The sequence below is a fragment of the Nicotiana tabacum genome, chromosome 22 (genome assembly GCF_000715075.1).
Source record: "Nicotiana tabacum cultivar K326 chromosome 22, ASM71507v2, whole genome shotgun sequence".
NCBI classification, from domain to species: domain Eukaryota; kingdom Viridiplantae; phylum Streptophyta; class Magnoliopsida; order Solanales; family Solanaceae; genus Nicotiana; species Nicotiana tabacum.
Window position 1 is genome coordinate 194883958 of NC_134101.1, and position 20319 is coordinate 194904276.

Sequence of the window (20319 nt, forward strand, 5' to 3'; positions counted from 1 at the left end):
GAAGCTATTTTAGTTAAAGTTAGAGAAGATGGCGAAGGTGGCTGCTGCGGGTCCCGTACATCCATCAAATGCACTTAAGTTTGGTGGGGGTGGTGGTTCTAAGGTCACTACCACCACAGTGAAACGAAAAACTCCATCTGAGTTACGCGTGAGTACCTCTTTTCCCGATTTATTTTTAATCAGCTTTTTAAATATGAAAGTAGAATTCTTTATGGCTATATATGTAATTTAAATGAGATGAACGTAAGAATGGGAGATTATGTGATTACTTTGTGGGTGAAGAGAGCATTTCTAGTTAGGCCTAGTATGTAAAACCTCACTCACTTGTCCATCAATTGGGCCTTGTATGAGATGATTATCTTTATTTATTTAGAAATAATTTAACTTTAAATTTTTCATTTACCTTTAATGAGATGAGTTAGCCACACGAATATTTATGCCATGTTTTAGTTCACAAGTTTCAAAAGTATGTCTTTAAACTCTGTGCCTAGTCAAACTAATCACATAAAATGGAAGATGGAGTGGTTAGTAACCTCTTTACCTGTATTAAAACCAAGATTTAACTTATATTCACTTACAATATAAATTTTTTTTTACATCAATTTTTTACATTGTACTTTAACCTACCTATTATAGCAAGTTATTTACTTTATTTTCAAGCTACCAGACTAGACTTATTGTGGATAGTCACATGTTGTAGTCATCATAACCTAATTATGTAAAACAGTTTTACATTATCCATGTAAGTGCACAAAAGTTAAACTCTAAAAATTATTTCATTCCTCCATTGCACTATCCATATCAGTGCATAGGACGCACAAGTTTCTTTTTGCTTTTATTTTGAAAGAAACTCTTACAATATAGTTGAAATTAAACATATTGGTTAATTTACAATTAAAATTTGACAAAAAACTATCTTTTTTTTTTTTTTTTGAATTTTGTAAGTAGAACAAATCTCTCAATATGGGCATCCATGAGCATCTTTCTCTACAACCACCAAACACACCACACCCTTGTAGCTGTGAGCACTGACAATACCTGAGGCCTGATGCACCACAATTGAAGGATATCTGGAGAAGTAATTGAATGAATGTTACTTCTCTAATCTGTACTTGCTTTCAAAAGCAATCCTGCAAACATCCATTTCTCTGTTTAGATCATATATTCTGTGAGGAGAAGTTTCTGGAAGGAGATGGGTTCATCTCCAGCCATTACAATGGAGAATAAGGCTGCTTGCATTTAACTTATTGGTGCAGCTGTAACAGGGATTGTGCATGTCATCTGAGATTGTTTATGTGTCCCCAGGGAGGGATAAAGGGATAGAGGGGTGGTAAGAGAAAATGGTTCGGCAGCATAATTTAATGGGGAATATCTTCTGGTTTGTGTACATGTGTCAGCTGAGGGAGGATGAAGAAGTTAGAGTTGCGTATTATTTCCAGAATTGGTTTTTCGAAAGTCAATCAAAGAGCGTAAACATTTAAGTTTAGCTAGCAAATCAAAGAAAAGGAAAATATAAATGGTCGCTTAAATGATTTAACATTACTTAATTTGATGTGCATTCAAACTATTGATAAATGGTTACCTTTTCCTTCCAATTTTAAGCGTAAACTGGAGTGCAATGAAAGTTGAGTAATTGCTTTGGGGTGGTTGTATTCTTTACATCAAGTAAGTTCTACTTTCAAAGCATGACTAACTTTCTCTTCTCGTGGTATGATCAATTGAGATGCTCACTGTATAATCTTGTAGTGCTATATGCAAAAGAACGTGCCTTAGCTCATGTCATGTTTTCATTTCCGGTCTGATCTTGCGGACATACATGCGATATTTATGTTAGTCATGTGAAGATGGTGTGTGATTTTCACATGTATTGCCTTTTTAAAGTACTTTTATTTGTTAATACAAATGGTATATATGGAGGTGCGTATTGGCTTTCAACATACGTGAATGACATAGTAAAAGCTCGCTGGGGGCATGCTTAGCCTGAAGTGTGCATCATAGGCCCTTGGTGGCTTTGCTTATACGGCACATTGGTGCGGGCACGAGGACATTAAGGCGTGTGCCTCATCGCCCGTAGGCTTTGTCTTGAAGAGTGCACACTAGGCAGTAAATATAATTGCCAAGTGAATTTTATTTGTTAAGGAAGCGATATAAATGAATATGTTGGTGATTAAGAATAATATAAGAAAGTTAGTATAGATAGTCATGAAATGTGACTTGGAAAATCTATATTGCATCTTTGTAGGTCTAGTAAACCTTGGCGCTTTTCTTCACTTTTGCCTTTGACACACTGAATATGACAGGGAGAGCAATTGAAGAGAAAGAATACTACGCAACTTGTGGATGAATCATCAGCCCCAATTGGTGGCTCTATGAGGTAATTTTTGTTTCCATTTCTCTTATAACTTTTTAAGTGCAACTAACAAAGTCCATTCACTTGTTTGAAAGCAATGGTGTTTTCCCTGGGCCCAAGAGATCTGATGTATCGAAGAACCCAAGATATATTGATACTCGTGTGGACGAGCTATTTCCTGTCTGAAAAAACAGCATCAGGCTAAATTTGATTTCGAGGAAAGAAAATGTCAAGGTTAGTTTACTTATTGTCGCGGTACTTTTATTTGGAATCTATGTAATTCAGCAAATGCTTCGACCGACTTCTTTTTGTGTTTTCCCTCACTAATTAAGTATCTTTATTTCTTCTCTCTGGCAGGAATGCAGCAGAGCAAAGTGGTAGTATTAAAAAATCTTCTGTGCCTTCAGCATTTCTTGCTGAGAATCAACAACAATTGAAATGGTAATTATGTAGAATAGTATTAAATATTTGTAGGAATGTATTGTCTGTTATATCTTCTTTCTGCTCATTTAATGATTTTTTCATATATTGTCATTAAAAGCCCAGAATCCTTTCTTGCTTCAACTGTAAGTGGAAAAGATTGTGCAACCAAAACTTGTAGCACAAGTCAAAGGTGCAATGAAAATACTTTCCGCAGCGTCACTGAGCTGTCACTGGGAGGTGTAGATGCACATGGCTTGTCTACTATTGATATGGTACTTACTATTGCCAGCATCTATCCTCTTTAATTGCTCTGTATACTTTTTTTTTTCACCGGTCTTTATACTTAGATAAAGCTAAGGATTAACCTTTTATCTTCTATTGATAGGATAAAGCCTTAAAAGGACTCGCTACCCATGAGCATCAAGTTGCTTCTGCTAAAATTGCTGAATCCTCTGAACCAGATGGTGGTTCAAGGTCAAAAATTTTCTCCTCAGAACTCCATGTCCCATGTAAGATGACCCCGTTGGATCTGACGGTGAAAACTAATATACGAGTTGTGTCTGCATCTTCCATCAACTGGTGAGTGATGACTTGATTGATTTGTTATATAATGCGTCATTTTAATATCGACGCATGTCTACATTTATTTGTTGGAAAAACTGTCCATATGCATTGCATTCCGTAGTTGAACTCATGAAATGTTGAGCTCCTGTTACAACTTATAAGGAATCTGTTTTTTCTTGGTTTTAGCCTGAAAGAATTCGTGCGTCTCTGGAAGTTTATTTTACCACCAACAAGGCAAGATGTTTTGAAATACCTGCAGTCCCGTTTGGATCTGGAGTTACAGAGCTTTTTTATGATATTGCTCCAAGTGTTTTAGGTTTATAATGCAGTATCTGATGTATACAATTTCTTTCCTGAGAGTTACAAGTTCTCTTAAGTTATCACATGCTAAAGTAATACTTGATGGCATGTCACTTAACTAGTGGCATAGCCATTTAACAAGTGAGAGATGTACATAACATTTTCTCTGACCAAGTGACCATGCCATGAACTGTGTCCCCCCCAAAAAAAGACAAGTGTTGCTGCATGTCTTATTACTTTGAATTGTGTTCCTCGGTGTTGTGTTTTTAAGGTTAATTGTGTCTCGTATAATCTGTAGGTTTCATAGATTGATCAATTGTGGCACCAGCAATGTGGTGGCAAGGTTTACATCCTCGAATTGTTCCACGAGTCAAAAGATGACCTGCTTTCCTGAAATGAATTCTGTTTCCCAAGCAGTTAATCATTGGTCATTGCATTCCTGGATGTATCCGCAGTCTCCTCTACCGCCTTCAGTTATATCAGCTTTAACATTGTCTGCTTCAACGGGAGGTATTTGCTGGATTCTTCTGTATAGTCCTACCTTTTGCTTGCTGTCTTTCCTCCTGACTGTAGAATTTTTACTTTTAATCCTAGGGCAACTGGACTTTTTAAGCGAAAGGCAGCTAGCATGGCAGGATTCCTTTCGAAGTTTATATTACATGCTTCGGAAGAATGTTTGCAGCATCTTCTACGGTAAGTATCATTTTTAATTACCACCTTCATGTGCCACTTATAACTGACATACAGGTTTTACCTTTTGTTCTCTTCGCATTTCATGAGACTTCACATTTATAAATAGTGGTGATTTAGGATGGACATCTGCAACTTAGAAAAAAAAGAGAAATGCAATATATGAATTCTTTATGATATTATTACTTGGTTAGGCAATTGGGTCTTACCAGTAGAGTCTCTGATATTGGTCTACAAGGAATTTTTAACACATAGACATGTACCTATTTTCAGCCTAGTTATGTTGCTTGTAATGATAGAGAAACTATTTGTAGTGATTACGGCAGGTTCTGTTTTACACGGAAGCCAGGGTTCTACTATCTATTTTTTCCTCCCTTTTCAGATGTATTTTCCGTTATTATGTGTTAATGATCATTGTTTAACTTTATTGGTTTTTGGTACTTGTGATGTTTGTTAACTCCTAGGTCTAAAGGTCTGGTGTTCAGCTTCTTGGCTTATACATACTTGCCTTTAACAGCTCTACTCTGAGACAATTTAAGAACACATACAAAAGTTCGCATTGCCATGTCCATTGAAGAACTATCCAATGGTGATGTAAATGACAGCCATTGCTACTCGCCTGTTGCTTCTTCCATGATTCTACTTATTTGCCTGACTACCCTTCTTTTCTCCCAAAGTCCAGAAAGGGTAACACCTGAATTAGATTAGATCTCTTTGGATGAGGTGATATAGAATCTAATTAACATAAAATACAAACCAATCTGATTTTAATTTTCTGTTGTAATAACTCTGTAAAACTAAATAAAGATGCAATTGTTTGTGGATACAGTTTATTGGCAGCTTAAAAGTCATTCCCTTTGTTCCATTTTATATTGACTCTTTCCTTATTAGCCTGTTTCAAAATGAATGACTTCAGTTATATAAAATGGAATAGTGAAAATACCTTTTTTTCTGCTTCATTGTAGTCATTTGAATTCTATGTATTCATGTTCTCTCTCTGTTTTTAACTTTGCAGTCTGCACTGCCCAATTTGTGGTCATGTTCACCAGTTCTTATTCTGAGGAAAACTGTGTTTGCAATGCATATATATCTCAGTCAACCCGGGGTTTGAGGTCATCACTCAAAGAACATGTAAGATGATGACTTGATGGTACTTCTTATTTTGCTTATTTCTTCATGGTATTCTTCAAGCATAGTTCGTTTGTTATCCAGCTCGTTTTGGCCTATTTGGTTTCTGCTGTTACCCTCCTGCAAAGTGCTGATACAATGCTTTTAGTTTGTGATTGTAAAAGTTGATCCTGGAGCAGCTCAGGGATGTTCTAATGAGTCACTAAAGTTTCATGTACTTGATTAGGTCTAACCTCTGTAATTTAAGCTCCCCAACAACTAGACTAGTTTTAATGATGTAATGATTTGCAAGTAATGTTAGTTTGGATTTGAATAGCATCTTATATTGCCAGATAACATTACACAAGTTATGAAACTTGGTGTGTGCTCCAGTGGAGAAGTTCCATATGTTAGTCCATAAATAGGAGCCGTAAAGCAAAAGGTGTTAAAGACAATATAGCCCCAGGACTTTAAGTGAGAAGAGAATGCATGGTGTGTAAATATTACACCACGTAACCTCTATCTGTTGAAAATTTGTTAAAAAGATAGGAAATATTTTTTTTTTCCTTTTCTAAAACCACGAAGCTGACATTCTAGCTCAGTATATTACTACGGTATAACAAGTGACAAAAGTTGGTGCCAAGTCTTTAGGAGCAAGATAGAATAACTGATCAGTGGAGTGAATACAAAGATGGACTCTTTGGCTTTCCACAGCCATTTGAGTCAAGCAAATAAAGTTGGGCAAAACTATTTGAAATTGAAGTTGGAAAATAATTATTCGACATACAAGTCCAGGGCACAACTTCAACTGTTTTTTTGAAACTGGCCAAGCTCAAAGAGAGTGCTTGTGAGTTACAAGATCTAAGACACCCCATAGAAAAAGAAAAAGAAGGGATTGTGACTGTACAAAAAAGAAAGTCTACTCCTTTAGAGAGTTTATGAACTATCTTCATCTTGAATGTTGCGCCAAAAAGCCAAAAGCCACAAAAAATTAATGATTTGAGTTGTCTTTTTAGAAGGTACCTCTTGTACAAAAGTGCGACATTGAACGTCCATATACTTGCATAAAAAGAAGGATGATTAGGAAACACTATCAGCGATAACAGTAAAGGAGGACAATTAGGATTTGACTCCTGGTTTCATTATCTCGTGTATATGCTATTTGGCTTCTTTATGTTGAACAGGTGATGGTTTTCTAATATCACTCAAGTGGTGATGCTAAAGTGCTGAATGGACATGCATTTTAACTGTGTGATTATGCATTTTGTAGCATATGTAATTTGTTAAGCTGATTATGTGTTGCAATCTTTTGTGGTGGTAGGATGTTTCTTTTTCTATGCCGCTTTGCCGCTCAAAATTGGAGGAACTTAGTACAGAAGAGCTGCTTGAGCTTTCAGAGATTGAGAAACAAAATCCGGGCCAGGTAAATTTATCATGTAGTTGAGACTCACGTGGAAAAATAAATCCGGGAGAGAAATTTGCTTACAAATCTTTGTATTAATGATGTCAGATTCTTTGACTGACTTGTCAATGCCTAGTTTTAAGAAAGGGAAAATTGTCCAAAGTATTAAAAAGGGCAGCCCAGTGCACAAAGTATCCCGCGTTCACACAGGGTCCGAGGAAGGGCGCACCTCAAGGGGTGTGATGTAGGTAGCCTACTCTGATGCAAGCATCAGTGGCTGATTCCACGGCTTGAACCCGTAATCTGTAGGCCACACAGAGACAACTTGACCGTTGCTCCAAGGCTTCCCTTCAATTGTCCAAAGTATTCAGTATTTTTTTCGTGTTATGTTTGAGTTTTCTTTGCATTAATGAACTTAACTTTTTCAATGTGGAAATTTTGGAGTAATTATAGTGATGTATACAATTACTTTACTGCTTGCTAGAAGAACTGTCACGGTGTATTCAATAGTGGATTATTCAGTTTCCCCTTTTACCATGAAAAACTTTTTTATTGTTGAAGTATGTCAACTGCTTCCTTTAACAGCTTAAACTGCCAGAGACAAGACACTTTTATAGTTCACAACATTGTCCCCCCGCCTCACCCAAATATTTTTTGATTTTTTTTCCTTGGGCCACACACATGGAAATATTTCATTTATAGGTGATGGTAGGCTGAACTAAGGACCTTTGCTTGCTTAATATGTTGAAGTGTGTGAATAACCTGATTTAAAAGCTTAAGTTGTAGAGGGGACATCCTTATTTATTTGTTGGTTTATAATAATTTTTTTTCCAACTGGTGAGTTTAATGTTTTATGCAGACTAGGCGGCGGGGTGCAATGTCTGATGTGGATAATAGGCCCCAATCTCTGCTGGCATTCACTGGAAATAAGAATGTTCATTCTTTATATGATTTTCTACTGAACTATAGGTAAGCTCATAGTTAATAAAATAGTTTAGTTGACTTCATTCCATATCCTCCCTTCCATCATATTATGCCACAGTTTTGATATTCAATTGCATATGATCTTCTCTAAACTATATAGCATTTTGTCAAATTTTCAGATATTTCTTAACTTCTCTAACTGGTGTGGACGTCCCTGTGTTGTATTCACCTATCCCATTTGAGAATGCTGCATTCACTGCCCCTGAGGTTGGTTTAAGACTTCTGCATAATCTTGTTTCTTCAATTTGATTGTCCGCATAGTTGGGTTCAAGCCATGACCTTTGGGGTCGTTCTTATGGAGATGAGATAGTACACGATTATAAGACAATTATAGTATGAGTAGTAAATACCATCCATCTATTTCGTATTTCGTATCTCTTATATTGCTGTTATTTTATTATGAGTCTATTGGTGGTACTAATATATCGTCTCTTGTTGCTTTCTGTTACAACCCATATCCACATGTGTTAGTTCATGCCATATATTAGTTAACATAAATCCAAGAAGGAATTATCTTTGAGATGATAAGAAGTCAATCCTATTGGTCTTAAGTGATACAAGAGTGTATAAGGGTGATTAACCAGTATTAGAAGTTAAACGAATCAAGGATGTTGTAACTCGTATTTTCAGGTAATCTAGCGGTGCTTAATACACTCAAGAGGTCATTTATTAAGGTATTTTAATCATATAATATCCGTATCATAAGTCTTGAAGTCAAACGAGTTATGAAACAAAAGTCGACAAAAGCTGTCGCAACTTAGGTTCATAATTTTACTTAAACATTAGGTCAAATGTTTCTAATCTTTTCTCATAATTTACAAGGAATTACGGGGTGATCTACCAACCAAATTAAATATCTATGAGTCTAGTTTTCAACGCATTAAACCGTTCATCGATACGATCTCGGAGTAGAGAGATATTCGCATTTTCGCGAGACTGCGCCAAGCACCTCTCTATGGGGCCCACTAAGTCGGTTTAAGATATTTGGACCTATATAGGATGCCTCCAACCCATTTTAAGTCATTTCTTTTCACTATTTTCAGACCTTAGAACCCTAGGAACATCCTCTCAAGGTTCTCTCAAGATTCAAGACCCGAAAAAGGGCAAACAACACAAATCAAGTGTCGGGAATTCCGTGGCGCTAGTAAGTCTCTTGTTCTTCTTGTTGTTGCTCATTTTTGTGTCGTTCCAGCTCGTGTGGGAGGTTGTTTTAAAGGGTTTATGTTTTGTAAATACTCCCTCATGTTCTTAATATCAATCCTAGGTGATTTCAAGCCTTCTAAAGTGATTCTAGTGCCGAAAAACACTAATTGATCGCTAGTTTCGCTTTTTTGTTGTTGTGGCAGCATTGGAGGGATATTTCATGGAAATTTAAGGTCAAATTGGAGTTGTTATTTCTGTATAAAGGTAAGGAACCTCTTACTATATATGTATTTAAGATTATCCAAGTTGCAGCTAAGCCATTGAAGCTAGAACTTGTGAAATATATATCGAAAGGCTTGGAAGTAATGTTATTGTTTTGTGGACTGTTTTGTGTTGTTGTTGGGCTGCGTATTTTACTACTATCTTGTGGAGTTTTGGAGGAGGAAGGGTGTGGAGAAACACCATATATATGTAGGGTTATGGGCTGATAGTTATTCGTAACATTTCCAGGTTGTTTGACACGACTACGGTGGTCGTCGTATGTATGGAGTGATTAGGCTGTGTGTGAACTATTTTGTGAGGCTCAATATGTTTATTATTGATGTTGTTTGGGCTGTTTGGTGATTGTTTTGAATGGTGTGAGGTCATATATATAGGGGAGGTGCTATCCGTTTCATCGTAAAATAGGTTGTGGTCGATACATAATAGTTATAACGCTTAAATGATAACGATAGTATCGTTTATCTTATTGTAGACTAAGGAGTTTTGACAATAGCATAGCTTGAGATTGGGGCAGTATATACAAGGTATGTGAGGCTATCCCTTTCCTTCTTTTGCACGACTCCGATTGTACATAATGTAATGAACGAGCTTCCAAAGATACTCTACTCTTAGAAGCTAGCAGTACTTACATTGTTTTCCCTCTTATGGAACGATTGATGTTAATGTTGCTTCTCTTATTCTTATGTTATCAATGTTGTTGGTACTTCCTGATTCTTATAAGGTTCATAGTGAAGAGTTAGTCCTAATAACGTGTACAGAGGATACCGACCTTACGTCACTCCGAAAGGTTTAGAATGTGATTCCATGAGTCGAGCATGCATTATATATATGTATCTATTTTACTCTACCGAGCCACGCTATAGTTGGCCGGGTACGGCACCTATTGTGCAACCACTGATCAGTTGGGTTTTACCGAGCTCCACGTGGCCGGGTACGATTCTACCGAGCCTATTATGGCCGGGTACGATATGATGATGATGATGCCCACAGAGGCGAATGCTTTAAAGGTTTATGTATTTATACATATGTATCATGCATTTCATGTAAGTAGCCCTCAGAGGTACTAAGATGTTACAGGTTGTATATTCTCTATCCTTGCTTACATTACTGATCGTATTTATGGTTCCTTGCCTTACATACTCAGTACTTTATTCGTACTGACGTCCTTTTATTTGTGGACGCTGCATGTCGTGCTGCAGGTCCTGATAGACAGGCAGGTGCAGCTCCCCACCACAGTAGGCTGTCCAGTTCAGCGGTGATTGGCGAGATCACTTCTCCGGACTTGCCTTGGTCTTGGTATGCAATTTTTGTTATAGACATTATGGGTATGTCGGGGCCCTGTTCCGGCTATGTTGCAACACTTATGTTCTTTTAGAGGCTCATAGACAGGTGTCGGCTCATGTATAGTTTGGTATGCCTTGTCGGCTAGTTTTTGTTGTATAGTCTTTCATAGTAGCGTGGTAGCTCATACCTTATACGTAGTTTCTTGATTGTCTGGTCATCCCCTGCTATGTATGTTCATGCCGTCATATTTTATTGCTGGTTGTCCATGATCTAGGTCTACCATTTATATTGATCTCGTCAGCCTTAAAAGATAATAATGAAGGTTAGATGAAATGTACGTTGGTGCTCGGCAAGTGTGGTCGGGTGCTAGTCATGGCCCTTCAGTTTGGGTCGTGACAAACTTGGTATCAGAGCAAGTCTGTCCTAGGGGTTGTCTATGAGCCGTGTCTAGTAGAGTCTTGATTATGGATGTGTAGCGCGCCACATTTATAATCAGGAGGCTACATGACATCTAGGGTTGTTACCTTCTTCCTGAATCTAGATCGTGCGTAGAGTTGAGTCGTAAGTGTTCGTCTCTAATATTCACCTTGTTTTTTCAGTGATGCCTTCGACTAGGAAGCAAACGATTAGTAGACGGCTTGATACAGCAGCGGGAGAGGGTACCAGTCAGGTGCCCCAAGTCAGAGCAGGACAAATTGAGGCTCAAAGTGAGATGCCCTCTCATACCTCATCTACTCCATCTCCTCCAGAGGATATTAGAAGGCACCCAGCGCCTCCAGTTCCTCCGTCTGGCACTCCAGACCAGGATATGCGGAGTGCTTTGCAGTTATTGACTAGCTTGGTAGCTGCTCAGGATCAGAGGCAGAATACAGGTGCTGCTGAGAAACCAGTTAGTACAAGAGTTCGTGATTTTATTAATTTAGACCCTCCAGTGTTTACCGAATCAGACCCCAAGGAGGACCCACAGACTTTTATTGACCAAGTTCATCGTACACTTCGGGTTATGCATGTTAGTGATACAGAGGCAATAGAGTTGGCTTCTTATCGGTTACGGGATTTAGCGGTTCTCTGGTATGATAGTTGGGAGAGATCCAGGGGTCCGAACCCTTTTCCAGCTGTGTGGAAGGAATTTTCTGAGGCCTTTCTTCGTCACTACTTGCCAGTTGAGATACGACGAGCTAGAGCTGATAAGTTCTTGAACCTTAGACAAGGTAATATGAGTGTGCGAGAGTACAGTATGCAGTTTGATTCTTTGGCAAGGTATGCTCCCCATATGGTGGCCGAGATGAGTGATAGGGTGCATATGTTCGTGAATGGGTTGGGACCACATCTAATAAATGAGTGTACGACAGCCTCCTTGGTGGAGGGCATGGATATTTCCCGTATTCAAGCTTATGCCCAGACCCTAGAGGATCGTAAGCGCCAGCAGAGGGCAGTTAGGGAGCAGGATAGAGGCCAGCATAAGAGGGCGAGATTTGCAGGGTATTCTGATGACTTCAGAGGCCGCATCAGGCCACAGTTTTCGAGGAGTTCGGCGCCACCTGTAGCTAGTGCTCCTCCACAGTTTCAGAGGCCTCGATATGATCGATCCTATTCTGGTCCAGGTCAGAGTTCGCGGGCATCTGGCTCGCAACATCACAGGGATACTAGTCAGATGAGACCACCAACACCACATTGTGATCAGTGCGGCAAGGCCCACTTTGGACTGTGTCGTCGAGGTTCTGATGCATGCTATTCGTGCGGGCAGCCTGGCCATATGATGCGGGAGTGTCCTAATAGAGGAGGTGATGGTATGGCTTAGCCGACTGGATCTGTGTCTGGTTCTTCCTCATCAGTTCGACCTCCAGCACGGGGTTTTCAGCAGTCGACAGGTCGTGGTAGGGGTAAAGGTGCAGTGCCGAGTTCGAGTGGTGCTCAAAATCGAACCTATGCTCTAGTAGGTCGACAGGATCTCGAGTCGTCTCCAGATGTTGTTACAGGTATTATATCTGTGTTTTCTTATGATGTATATGCGCTGATTGATCCGGGATCTACATTATCATATGTTACACCCTTTGTGGCTAATAAGTTTGTCATTGAACCTGAATTGATAAGTAAACCCCTCGCGGTATCTACTCCGATAGGAGATTCTGTGATTGCTAGAAGGGTATATAGAGGTTGCACTGTGATGATTTGTAGTCGTCAAACCTCGGCAAATTTATTTGAGTTAGAAATGGTTGATTTTGATGTGATAATGGGAATGGACTGGTTGGCCTCATGCTATGCAAATGTTGACTGTCGTACGAAGATGGTTAGGTTCCAATTTCCGGGTGAACCCGTCATTGAATGGAAAGGGAACATTGCTACACCGAAAGGTAGGTTTATTTCCTATCTTAAGGCAAGGAAAATGATCTCAAAAGGTTACATTTATCATCTCGTTCGCGTTAGGGATGCGGAGGCGAAACCGCCTACTTTACAGTCAATCCCTGTGGTCAACGAATTCCCAGATGTTTTCCCAGATGAACTCCCAGGCCTTCCTCCTGAAAGGGAGATTGAGTTTAGCATTGATGTGTTGCCTGACACTCAACCGATCTCTATTCCTCCATACAGAATGGCCCCGGCAGAGTTGCGAGAGTTGAAGGTGCAGTTGAAGGACTTGCTAGATAAGGGCTTTATTAGGCCTAGCACTTCACCTTGGGGTGCACCAGTCCTATTCGTGCGGAAGAAAGACGGGTTGTTACGGATGTGTATCGACTATCGACAGTTGAATAAGTCTACTATAAAGAACAAGTATCCACTTCCAAGAATTGATGACCTGTTTGACCAACTCCAGGGTGCCAAGTATTTCTCTAAGATTGATTTACGTTCAGGGTATCATCAGGTGAGGGTTAGGGAGAAGGATATTCCAAAGACGGCCTTCCGGACAAGATATGGGCACTTTGAGTTCTTGGTGATGTCGTTCGGGCTAACAAATGCCCCAGCAGCTTTTATAGATCTCATGAATACTATATTCAGGCCCTATCTTGATGTGTTCGTGATTGTATTCATTGATGACATTCTAGTATATTCTCGTTCGGAGGCGGAACATGCGGGCCACTTGCGGATAGTATTACAGACGCTTCAGGATCATAAGTTATATGCTAAGCTCTCCAAATGTGAATTCTGGCTGAACTCAGTAGCATTCCTTGGCCATGTGATATCTGATGAGGGTATTAGTGTCGACACTCAGAAGATCGATGCAGTAAAGAATTGGTCGAGACCTACAACACCATTAGAAGTCCGCAGCTTCCTAGGGCTAGCAGGATATTATAGGCGGTTTGTAGAAGGATTTTCCTCTATATCATCACCATTGACTAAGTTAACACAAAAAGCTACCAAATTCCAGTGGTCTGACACTTGTGAACGTAGTTTTCAGGAGTTGAAGAATCGATTGACATCTGCACCAGTGCTCACTCTTCCTGAAGGAACAGAAGGTTATGTGGTATATTGTGATGCCTCAGGTATAGGTTTGGGGTGCGTATTGATGCAGCGTGGGAATGTGATTGCTTATGCATCAAGACAATTGAAGAAGCATGAAAAGAATTATCCAACCCATGATTTGGAATTGGCTGCAGTAATATATGCTTTGAAGATATGGCGGCACTACTTATACGGCGTCCATGTTGACATCTACACAAATCACAAGAGTTTACAATACATCTTCAAGCAGAAAGAGTTGAATTTGAGGCAGCGTAGGTGACTTGAATTATTGAAAGACTACGACGTCGAGATATTGTATCATCCCGGTAAAGCCAATGTTGTGGCAGATGCTCTCAGCCGTAAATCAATGGGAAGCTTAGTACATATTGAGGTAGGTAGATGGGGGTTGATTAAAGAGCTTCATCAGCTAGCCAATATGAGAATCAGATTGTTAGACTCTGATGATGGAGGTGTTACTGTACAGAATACATCAGAATCATCTTTGGTAGCAGAGGTAAAAGCACGACAATATGAAGATCCTATCTTAGTACGATTAAGAGAAAGCATTCAACAGTGTAAAAGTATGGCTTTTGGGATCGGAAAAGATGGGGCACTGAGATACCAGAGCCGATTGTGTGTGCCTAATGTGGCAGGGTTGCGAGAGAAGATTATGAATGAGATTCATCAATCCCGATATTCCATCCATCCCGGCTCGACAAAGATGTATCATGATGTCAAGGAGCAATATTGGTGGGATAATATGAAGAAGTCTATTGCAGAATTTGTAGCCTAGTGTCCCAATTGTCAACAAGTAAAGATAGAACATCAGAGACCCGGTGGATTGCTTCAAAATATAGAGATTCCGACCTGAAAGTGGGAGGTGATTAATATGGACTTCATTATTGGATTACCTCGCTCTTATCATAAGTTTGACTCCATCTGGGTGATAATTGATCGACTTACAAAATGTGCCCATTTTCTGCCAGTAAAGACAACTTACACGACTGAAGATTCTGCGAAGTTGTATATCAAGGAGATTGTTAGGCTTCATGGTGTGCCCATATCTATTATATCAGACCGAGGAGCTCAATTTACGGCTAACTTTTGGAGGTCTTTCCAGAAGGGTTTAGGCACACAGGTAAATCTCAGCACTGCATTTCATCCGCAGACTGATGGATAGGCTGAACGTACCATTCAGACACTGGAAGATATGCTACGAGCATGTGTTCTAGATTTTAAGGGGAATTGGGATGATCATCTTCCACTCATAGAATTCGCCTATAACAATAGCTACCATTCCAGTATTAAAATGGCCCCATATGAGGCACTATACGGGAGGAGATGTAGATCACCAGTTGGATGGTTCGAAGTCGGTGAAACAGAATTATATGGGCCAGATTTGATTCACCAAGCTATTGAGAAGGTGAAAGTGATACAGGAGCGATTGAGGACGGCACAAAGCAGGCAAAAATCTTATTCTGATGTCCGACGTCGTGATCTAGAGTTTGAGGTTGGTGATTGGGTTTTCCTGAGGATCTCACCAATGAAGGGTATTATGCGTTTTGGGAAGAAAGTTAAGCTGAGTCCAAGGTATATCGGGCCGTATAAAATTCTTCGACGGATTGGACAGGTTGCTTATGAGTTAGAATTGCCATCCGAATTGGAATTTGTCCACCCGATATTCCATGTATCTATGTTGAGAAAATGTATTGGAGACCCTTCTCGAGTCATCCCTATCAAAGATGTACAAGTTACAGAGGACCTATCATATGAAGAAGTGCCAGTGGCGATATTAGATCGGCAAGTCCGCAAGTTGAGAACAAAAGATGTAGCTTCCGTCAAAGTATTGTGGAGGAACAAAAATATGGAAGAAATGACATGGGAAGCAGAAGAGGAGATGAAGTATAAATACCCTTACTTATTCCAGAATGAAGATAACAAGGATGCTGGTGGAAGACAGGATACATTGGAAGAAGAAACAGCTCTATGAGGTAAGCAATAATTTGAGAATACTCCTCCTTAATACAAAATGGTGATATGCAGATAATGTAAATACGCATAATGCTTTGCGTAGCCTTGTGAAGCCATATGTTGGGCTTAATTACTTGCAAGTTTTGCTAGTGACCATTTTATAGGGGAAAATTGATCGGAAATTTCCATTGGAATCCACGATGATTTAAACTCCCCATAAACCCTTACATTCGAGGACGAATGTTCCTAAGGGGGGGAGGGTGTTACAACCCATATCCACATGTGTTAGTTCATGCCATATATTAGTTAACATAAATCCAAGAAGGAATTATCTTTGAGATGATAAGAAGTCAATCCTATTGGTCTTAAGTGATACAAGAGTGTATAAGGGTGATTAACCAGTATTAGAAGTTAAACGAATCAAGGATGTTGTAACTCGTATTTTCAGGTAATCTAGCGGTGCTTAATACACTCAAGAGGTCATTTATTAAGGTATTTTAATCATATAATATCCGTATCATAAGTATTGAAGTCAAACGAGTTATGAAACAAAAGTCGACAAAAGTTGTCGCAACTTAGGTTCATAATTTTACTTAAACATTAGGTCAAATGTTTCTAATCTTTTCTCATAATTTACAAGGAATTACGGGGTGATCTACCAACCAAATTAAATATCTATGAGTCTAGTTTTCAACGCATTAAACCGTTCATCGATACGATCTCGGAGTAGAGAGATATTCGCATTTTCGCGAGACTGCGCCAAGCACCTCTCTATGGGGCCCACTAAGTCGGTTTAAGATATTTGGACCTATATAGGATGCCTCCAACCCATTTTAAGTCATTTCTTTTCACTATTTTCAGACCTTAGAACCCTAGGAACATCCTCTCAAGGTTCTCTCAAGATTCAAGACCCGAAAAAAGGGCAAACAACACAAATCAAGTGTCGGGAATTCCGTGGCGCTAGTAAGTCTCTTGTTCTTCTTGTTGTTGCTCATTTTTGTGTCGTTCCAGCTCGTGTGGGAGGTTGTTTTAAAGGGTTTATGTTTTGTAAATACTCCCTCATGTTCTTAATATCAATCCTAGGTGATTTCAAGCCTTCTAAAGTGATTCTAGTGCCGAAAAACACTAATTGATCGCTAGTTTCGCTTTTTTGTTGTTGTGGCAGCATTGGAGGGATATTTCATGGAAATTTAAGGTCAAATTGGAGTTGTTATTTCTGTATAAAGGTAAGGAACCTCTTACTATATATGTATTTAAGATTATCCAAGTTGCAGCTAAGCCATTGAAGCTAGAACTTGTGAAATATATATCGAAAGGCTTGGAAGTAATGTTATTGTTTTGTGGACTGTTTTGTGTTGTTGTTGGGCTGCGTATTTTACTACTATCTTGTGGAGTTTTGGAGGAGGAAGGGTGTGGAGAAACACCATATATATGTAGGGTTATGGGCTGATAGTTATTCGTAACATTTCCAGGTTGTTTGACACGACTACGGTGGTCGTCGTATGTATGGAGTGATTAGGCTGTGTGTGAACTATTTTGTGAGGCTCAATATGTTTATTATTGATGTTGTTTGGGCTGTTTGGTGATTGTTTTGAATGGTGTGAGGTCATATATATAGGGGAGGTGCTATCCGTTTCATCGTAAAATAGGTTGTGGTCGATACATAATAGTTATAACGCTTAAATGATAACGATAGTATCGTTTATCTTATTGTAGACTAAGGAGTTTTGACAATAGCATAGCTTGAGATTGGGGCAGTATATACAAGGTATGTGAGGCTATCCCTTTCCTTCTTTTGCACGACTCCGATTGTACATAATGTAATGAACGAGCTTCCAAAGATACTCTACTCTTAGAAGCTAGCAGTACTTACATTGTTTTCCCTCTTATGGAACGATTGATGTTAATGTTGCTTCTCTTATTCTTATGTTATCAATGTTGTTGGTACTTCCTGATTCTTATAAGGTTCATAGTGAAGAGTTAGTCCTAATAACGTGTACAGAGGATACCGACCTTACGTCACTCCGAAAGGTTTAGAATGTGATTCCATGAGTCGAGCATGCATTATATATATGTATCTATTTTACTCTACCGAGCCACGCTATAGTTGGCCGGGTACGGCACCTATTGTGCAACCACTGATCAGTTGGGTTTTACCGAGCTCCACGTGGCCGGGTACGATTCTACCGAGCCTATTATGGCCGGGTACGATATGATGATGATGATGCCCACAGAGGCGAATGCTTTAAAGGTTTATGTATTTATACATATGTATCATGCATTTCATGTAAGTAGCCCTCAGAGGTACTAAGATGTTACAGGTTGTATATTCTCTATCCTTGCTTACATTACTGATCGTATTTATGGTTCCTTGCCTTACATACTCAGTACTTTATTCGTACTGACGTCCTTTTATTTGTGGACGCTGCATGTCGTGCTGCAGGTCCTGATAGACAGGCAGGTGCAGCTCCCCCACCACAGTAGACTGTCCAGTTCAGCGGTGATTGGCGAGATCCCTTCTCCGGACTTGCCTTGGTCTTGGTATGTAATTTTTGTTATAGACATTATGGGTATGTCGGGGCCCTGTTCCGGCTATGTTGCAACACTTATGTTCTTTTAGAGGCTCATAGACAGGTGTCGGCTCATGTATAGTTTGGTATGCCTTGTCGGCTAGTTTTTGTTGTATAGTCTTTCATAGTAGCGTGGTAGCTCATACCTTATACGTAGTTTCTTGATTGTCTGGTCATCCCCTGCTATGTATGTTCATGCCGTCATATTTTATTGCTGGTTGTACATGATCTAGGTCTACCATTTATATTGATCTCGTCAGCCTTAAAAGATAATAATGAAGGTTAGATGAAATGTACGTTGGTGCTCGGCAAGTGTGGTCGGGTGCTAGTCATGGCCCTTCAGTTTGGGTCGTGACACTTTCTTGGGCCGAGGGTCTCCTGGAAATAGCCTCTCTGCCCCTCGGGGTAGGGGTAAGGTCTGCGTACATATTACCCTCCCCAAACCCCATTTGTGGGATTATACTGGGCCGTTGTTGTTGTTGTTGTACAGTATGAGTAGTAAGCAAATACATGGATTGTAACCGGATATACATTTGCAGTTTTGTGTTTGCTTGATTGTGATGAAGACTTTAACTGAGGGCTCAATATAACAGTGTTCTTGGTTTGCCCTTCAATGAACATTTTCTTCCTCCCAATCTTCTCCCAAGATTGGAGTCTCTCACCTTATATCCAAAGGATAATTTCGACATTTAGGGGCTTGTGCAGTGGGATAACAATCCCAATATGGTTAACCGATCAAAAAAGCAAGATAACAATCCCAATATGCTTTTTTTTTTTTAAAATTTTAATTTTGTAAATAGTAACTCCCATATTAACAATTTCATATTCCCTAAGATATTAAAAGGAACACACATATCATTTGTTGTATTGTTGATAAATCTATCTTCTTTATCTTATGCTTTTAGATAATGTGTAGCCACTCAATTCAACAGGAATACTATACAACAACAACAACAAACCCAGTTTGGTCCCATAAATGGGGTCTGTGATATGCAGGAATACTGTAAAAGAATTTTTTTTTATCATGCCAATGATTGTGCCTGTACTTGCCTCAGTGTGGCTTTATGCTTCATAAGCTGTCTTCCTCTGTTAGGTGTTTAAACAGAAGCTATCAGATTCGTGGCACTCCCCTAAAACTAGTAATAATAAATGGGTTTGTGAAATTCAAAACAAATTCATATCTTATTTTGAACTTGGAAAAAAATAGAGCATGACATTCTATTCTAGAGTTCAGAATTTGCCACTGGGGGATATGCAGCTATAGAAAATTTGAGGGCTACACCTGCTGACCGGTAGTATTATAACAGCAGCACATTTTTCTAATAGTGGAGGTTTAAAGTAAATAAGTTACTGCACTTCATTAAGTATCACTCCCGATGTGGGGCTTATTGTATCGTATCAATTTCCAGTAAGATACACCCATGATATGTCCAGGATGCCCTATTCTGTTGGTTTCCTTATTTTCCAATTTATATTGGATACAAGTACCATAAGAAAAGATGCTTGCTGCAGAACAAAGCATCACTTGTCTAAGTGTTTGACTGTGAATATAGATATCAGATACTATTTGCTTTGGCTAAATAAATGGTTGAACTATATCTATGCTTCTTGTACATAAGATAGTTAATTGAAAGTGGCATGTCGCAGTCTGCTTGATATTTGAATGTTTGTTAAATTTGATCTGTTCGTTCATAGATGAGACCTTAAATCTGTTTTACTCTTTGAGGCAGTTGAGTTTAACTAAAGATTTGCTGAATAAAACACGCAAAGACTTGCTCTGACTTTGTGATACAGGCACACATGCACGACAT

General features: G+C 39.2%; 1 protein-coding gene across 19 annotated transcripts in view; it reads left to right on the plus strand.

The window, feature by feature from the left end:
• The first annotated feature begins 833 nt into the window (after nucleotides 1-833).
• The window catches only part of LOC107795246 (uncharacterized), an 80580-nt gene continuing 61094 nt past the window's right edge, over nucleotides 834-20319 (plus strand). For 2 of the 19 annotated variants that reach the window (XR_012705024.1, XM_075244122.1), the window contains exons 1-12: nucleotides 834-2374; nucleotides 2446-2584; nucleotides 2708-2791; nucleotides 2892-3045; nucleotides 3159-3352; nucleotides 3936-4147; nucleotides 4232-4330; nucleotides 5343-5458; nucleotides 6756-6857; nucleotides 7696-7805; nucleotides 7940-8027; nucleotides 18382-18479. Coding sequence is in view for 14 of the 19 variants with exons in the window: in XM_075244122.1 (XP_075100223.1) it covers nucleotides 2577-2584; nucleotides 2708-2791; nucleotides 2892-3045; nucleotides 3159-3352; nucleotides 3936-4147; nucleotides 4232-4330; nucleotides 5343-5458; nucleotides 6756-6857; nucleotides 7696-7805; nucleotides 7940-8027; nucleotides 18382-18479 (1265 nt within the window). In the remaining 5 variants the exon portion in view is untranslated. Of the gene's footprint in view, nucleotides 2375-2445; nucleotides 2585-2707; nucleotides 2792-2891; nucleotides 3046-3158; nucleotides 3353-3935; nucleotides 4148-4231; nucleotides 4331-5342; nucleotides 5459-6755; nucleotides 6858-7695; nucleotides 7806-7939; nucleotides 8028-8863; nucleotides 8973-9166; nucleotides 9228-9717; nucleotides 9770-10444; nucleotides 10542-16799; nucleotides 16986-17103; nucleotides 17165-17654; nucleotides 17707-18381; nucleotides 18480-20319 lie in introns of those variants that run through there. The other 17 variants (XM_075244115.1, XM_075244119.1, XR_012705027.1 and 14 more) reach the window with 16 other exon arrangements.